This window comes from Triticum urartu, chromosome 7A (assembly GCF_056163025.1).
Source record: "Triticum urartu cultivar PI428250 chromosome 7A, HENAU_Tu73, whole genome shotgun sequence".
Lineage (NCBI taxonomy): Eukaryota > Viridiplantae > Streptophyta > Magnoliopsida > Poales > Poaceae > Triticum > Triticum urartu.
This window is the reverse complement of record NC_141879.1, coordinates 110,148,301-110,153,292: the sequence shown is the minus strand read 5'-3', so window position 1 is coordinate 110,153,292 and position 4,992 is coordinate 110,148,301. Positions and strand designations below refer to the sequence as shown.

Here is a 4,992-nt window from a genome sequence, read left to right as displayed (position 1 = left end):
TAATCCACATGTGATTGGCTCTCAAGGCAGTGTTGCCACTGCAACATTCCCCATGTTTCAGAAACATGAAGGAAGTTACAAAAATCATAAGACATATGGTGGATGGGACTAATCCATATGTGGTTGGCTCTCAAGGCCATGTTGCCACTGCAACATTCCCCATGTTTCAGAAACATGGAGGATGTTGCAAAATCCTGGTAATAGATACGATAGGTAAGACTAATCCACATGTGGTTGGCTTTCAAGGGCAGTGGATGCGAGGCGTAGAATCTGTTCGTACACGTGGTCTGTTGGATCAAAAGTGATCCAACGGATTCACCCACGGTGAACGCGAAAGTGCCATCCGCCGGCTGAAAGGTAACGTTTTCCAATTTCATTAGGGGTGTATGTGTTTGTACTGATGCTTAAAAAAAAGAACAAATAGGAGAAGGTTTTTTTTTGAGTCTAAAGAAAAGGAGAAGTGCGCCAACGAGTTGCACTAGCCAGCGCACCGAATCTGAGCTCGGCCCTCTCGGCCGTGGTGACCGGTGAGGGATCACGTCGTCGGTGAATCCCTGACCGGACTCCCGGACCGCACCGCGCTACACCCACTCCACCCCACCCCACACCACCAGATAGTCAAACCATGTTGAGTCCATCCTGGACCCGTTTACCCCTCAGATAGAGATAGGGACTGCCACGGCGTCGCGTGTCCCCGCTCGCCAAGCCACCGCGCCCGTGCACGGCGCGACACAACGCGCCGCGAGCCCACCGCCCGCACGCATCCGCCCGAACCCCGCCGGCCTCGCCCCGGCTGGCACGCGCGCTCGGCCCAGGCCCAGACGCGCACGCGCACGGGAACCGGGCGGAAACCCGAGCAGATACGCAGCCGGCCGGGGCCTACCCCATCCCTCTCCTCTCTCTCTCTCCCAAGTCCCAATCATTGCCCTTCCCCACACCCCACCCCACCCCCGCCCGAGCGGAAGCAAAGCAACCCCGCAACCAGAAAGCAACGATATCCCTCGCCCGCCGCCGCCGCCCGCCGCGGTCGCCCCGGGCCGGACGGAGCAGCGACGACCCCACCCCGCCGACGACCGATCGCCGTGATGGCGGCGCGCGGGCTGCGGGGCGTCCGCGACGACCTGTCGGAGCTGGGCCGCCACCTGCTCGACATCGCCTGCTTCCTCCACCCGCTGCTCAACCCGGCGCACACCGACTCGCCGCCCTCCACCCCGACCCATACCCACGCGCACCGCCGCCGCTCCCCGTCCCCGCGCCCCGCGACGCCGCCCTCCCCGCCCGCCTCCATCCTCGCCGGCATCCTCGCCGACCTCGCCGAGATCGGCGGCTCCTTCCGCGTCGGCTTCTCCGGCCGGGCCGCCCCCGACCGCCAGCCGCCGCCGGCCCGGGCCACGCTCCCCAGCCCGGTCGACTCCCCGCCCCACGCCGCCTCCGCTGCAGGCGTCGCCGATGGCATCCTCGGGGCGGCCCGCGCCCTCGCCGCCAGGCCCGAGGCCTGGATTGACTTCCCCATGCTCGCGATAGACGAGAGTAAGGCCCTCCCCCCTCGACTCTCGTGCGATTCGTTGCTGATTGTATTTGTTGCCGCCAATTTCGCCGGCTCACCACTGATGGGGCGGTTCTGTGCTATATATGGAAGTCAGTTAAGGGGAGATAGATTTAATGTTTGTTGGTTTGAGAGCCGTCGGATTTAGCACTGCGATTGCACTCCTCAAATCGGAAGGGATGGGGGCGAACTCCAATCAGGAAGATCAGAGTATAGTACTGCTGCATAGTTCTGGTCTTCTCAGTGTAGTCGATGTAGAGTTACCCTATCTTGTTTTCATGCTCTTGCTGCTAAGCTATTGCTCCTATGATCTGAATAGCTTAAGATTGACATGATGCCCATACCGTAACTCTTGAAACATTGAGTATGTCGGTTAGTAGTACCGCCTTGAGTTGTTTCGCATAGCTCCTCGTTGGTAGAATCTTTTACGGATGTTGCTTTGCTGCGGTGTGAAACTATTCTTCGCATTTAGATGCATGATGTTGTGGTTTCTACTACTTTGCAGATGCTACAATCTCTGATGTAGAGAGAGATCATATGGAAGTCATTGAAAAGCTTGTCCCTGATTTAGCATCTCTGCGGGCTACGCTCTGCCCTTCTTACATGGGTGAAGATGCATTCTGGAAGATATACTTCAAATTACTTGAGTCAAGCCTGAGTGAACATACTTCAGAGGTGTGTTAGGACATATGATATTATGATTCTTATGCATTGTTCCCTGCTAATCTAATATCTGTTGTAGAACTAATTTTTATGCTAGTTTCAGTTTGAATTGTTTCTAGTTTTGAACTAAGAACATGTTATTACTGCATGGCCTGCAGTCAAATAGAGCTGGAAGAATGTTCAACCACTTTTCCTTTTTAGTTAACTTTATTATTGTTGCTATTGTTGGCAGTAGATGAACATATTTCTATGCATTTTTAAGCTGACATAAACAAGATTGGGTATGTATTGATGACAGTGAATGCATCATTGCATCATATTTTGAGAAGAAGAAAAATCTCCACCTCATTCAACAAATAAATACTACTCCCTCCGTCCCATAATATAAGACGTTTTTTAACATTAGTGTAGTGTTAAAAACTGTCTTACATTATGGGACGGAGGGAGTAGAATTTATCCTGGGAATCAAATAAAAAGTGGTTACTGAATAGTGACAATACGAGGTACTCCATGAACCACATATATAGGATATAGTTTAGTTGCTAGCAGGATGGGTAATGTGTACTGAGGTTGGCAATTTGGAATCCCCTTCATTAATGAGACAGTGACGCTCACTAATCCATAATCAATGCATGTGTATTCAATACTTTTTAATTTGAATGCAATAGTTTTAGGACTCGGTATTAGTTTATTTTCCATATATAGGTGAACTATACCAACATTTTACCTGAACTATTGCTGTAATAATTGGTACTCCCTCCGTTTCTTTTTACTCCGCATATTAGTTATGTTTGAAGTATTATTGACATTCACAATACAAATTCAATATCAATAGATCCGTCATGAAATATATTTTCATATTATATTTATTTGTGATTGTAGATGTTTATATTTTTTAATATAAGTTTGGTCAACTTTGAAGAGTTTGACTTTTGAAAAATCTAATACGCGGAGTAAAAAGAAACGGAGGGAGTACTAATAAATTAACTAGAACTTGTATTGGCTGTTGGTAGGTCTCAGAGAGCTCACTTAAATGATGTCTTATTAGCCAGCACGTACTGTTATCTCTTTAGTAGCAGTATGCCAGTGTAATCTGCATTAGTATTAGAGGTTCTCTTGAATGATTGGTGGTTTTATGCCATGTTTTTATCCTCTCGTGTCATTCTTCTCTTTGTTACCTTAGTATTAGACTGAAGTCGTGAAGATAAAGAAACAATAATAATGCGCTGAGCTGTGTTTTTGGATATATGCTAATTGCATTACTTACCAGTCTTATCAAATTATATTTTCAGGAAGATACCCAGAGTGTGCAAGTTTCTGTGCATCGTGTAAATGAGATAGAGTCTCCACCTCATGTCTGTGAGATAGAAAGCGAGAAAGGCACTCAAGAGGGCTACCAATCTTCAGGGAGCCATGCTTTAACCAAAACACGATCCGAGCAAAGCATGGACCAGTGGGTGTTTGCGAAGTCAAAGTCGGAGCAGAGCATGGATCAGTGGTCCGAAATACCTTCAGACGTAGAATCCTTTAGAGAAGGTCATAAAAGGTACTTCAGCAGCGAAGCTGAGGAGATGAGCGACGTCGACAACTCCAATGTGCTCGTCATGGACAAATACATGGACTCGCTCCTGCCGGACCGGAGAAGCCTCCCGTACGCCAGCTCCTCCGTGAGAAGCGACTCGGTAAGAAGGAAGCCCGCCGCCTCCTCCCCCGACTACAGCCGCCGGCCTCCGCAGCCCACCCCGCCCGCATCGCTTTCGAAGAAGGAATCATGGGATCTCATTCAGGATTCGGAGTTTGAGATACTGGACAGCTAGCAATAATAAGAGGTCTTTGATTGATCTCCATGGCTTCGTTAATTTTCTTCATTGCCCTACTACCCTTCACCTGGTTTGTAAATGGCGGCCTTACAGGTGGTGCCAGTGATGGTTGGAAAAGATCTTGTCAGTCAGTCAGTCAGTAATAATATCGTGTGCATATATATGTCCTCTCATCCCACTTGCTGTAACATAAGGAATTTGTGATGGATCTGGCAAGTGTGAGGCCTGGATATTGGCCTCCCTGCTGCAGAAAATTTATGTTGCATACTGTTTTTTATGTCTCGGCTTTTCTGTTGGGCTTGTGAGAATTCTTAAGTTCGGAAATAGGGAAACTGGGGAGAGCTGCTCATGTAGTTGGTTTGCAGTCGAGATTTTTCTTTACGACGTGTAAAAGAGGGCAGGGTGTTTCATAACAAAAGAGAGCCAACCCAAGAGACCCTTCCTATATACTCCGATTCAAATGGACTGTAACATACAAATGTATATAGACATATTTTAGAGCGTAAATTCACTCATTTTACTCCGTATGTAGTCACTTGTCAAAATTTTTAGAAAGACAAATATTCGGAGAGAGTATTTCCTTGAAAAAAATATAAGGAAATCGGGTAGAAAATCTGAGCCTGAAAGACAGCATCTAGACAAACTATGTGAAGAAAACTGCGAAATTGAGTCAACTCCAACGCGCTGGCTTTTTGTTCTTTTTGTTCGTTTAAGTCGGCCAAGACAAGTGTGTCTGTTCTTTTAGTGTGTGTTGGGGAGGAGGGCCAACGTGGCCGACACATCCCAAATTTGTGGATGAAAGAAAAACTGTCCGATTAAAAATAGAAAAAAATATGAACTTACTACTTAAAATGTTGGCCAAAGTCCACTTACATTAATAATAACTTAAACTAAAAACATATAAAACATTAAAAAAAAGGGCTGCTACAGGCGCGGACGGATCTAGGGCAGCGCATCTAGGCT

At 47.7% G+C, this 4,992-nt stretch overlaps 1 protein-coding gene across 1 annotated transcript; it reads left to right on the top strand.

Annotated features, from left to right (window-relative positions):
• The first annotated feature begins 930 nt into the window (after positions 1 to 930).
• LOC125521025 (uncharacterized) lies at positions 931 to 4,306 on the top strand. The gene is made up of 3 exons (XM_048686077.2): positions 931 to 1,530; positions 2,052 to 2,221; positions 3,502 to 4,306. The coding sequence occupies exons 1-3, from the start codon at positions 1,086 to 1,088 to the stop codon at positions 4,024 to 4,026; spliced, it is 1,140 nt and encodes a 379-aa protein (XP_048542034.2). The 5' UTR covers positions 931 to 1,085; the 3' UTR covers positions 4,027 to 4,306.
• Positions 4,307 to 4,992: the final 686 nt, after the last annotated feature.

What these genes read in the sequence shown, in the direction of transcription:
- LOC125521025 (XM_048686077.2), top strand. Translation starts at nt 1,086, where the DNA reads ATGGCGGCGCGCGGGCTGCGGGGCGTCCGCGACGACCTGTCGGAGCTG. An exon ending in CATGCTCGCGATAGACGAGA is followed by an intron (nt 1,531 to 2,051) that starts GTAAGGCCCTCC and finishes ACTACTTTGCAG; the next exon opens with ATGCTACAATCTCTGATGTA. An exon ending in TGAGTGAACATACTTCAGAG is followed by an intron (nt 2,222 to 3,501) that starts GTGTGTTAGGAC and finishes TTATATTTTCAG; the next exon opens with GAAGATACCCAGAGTGTGCA.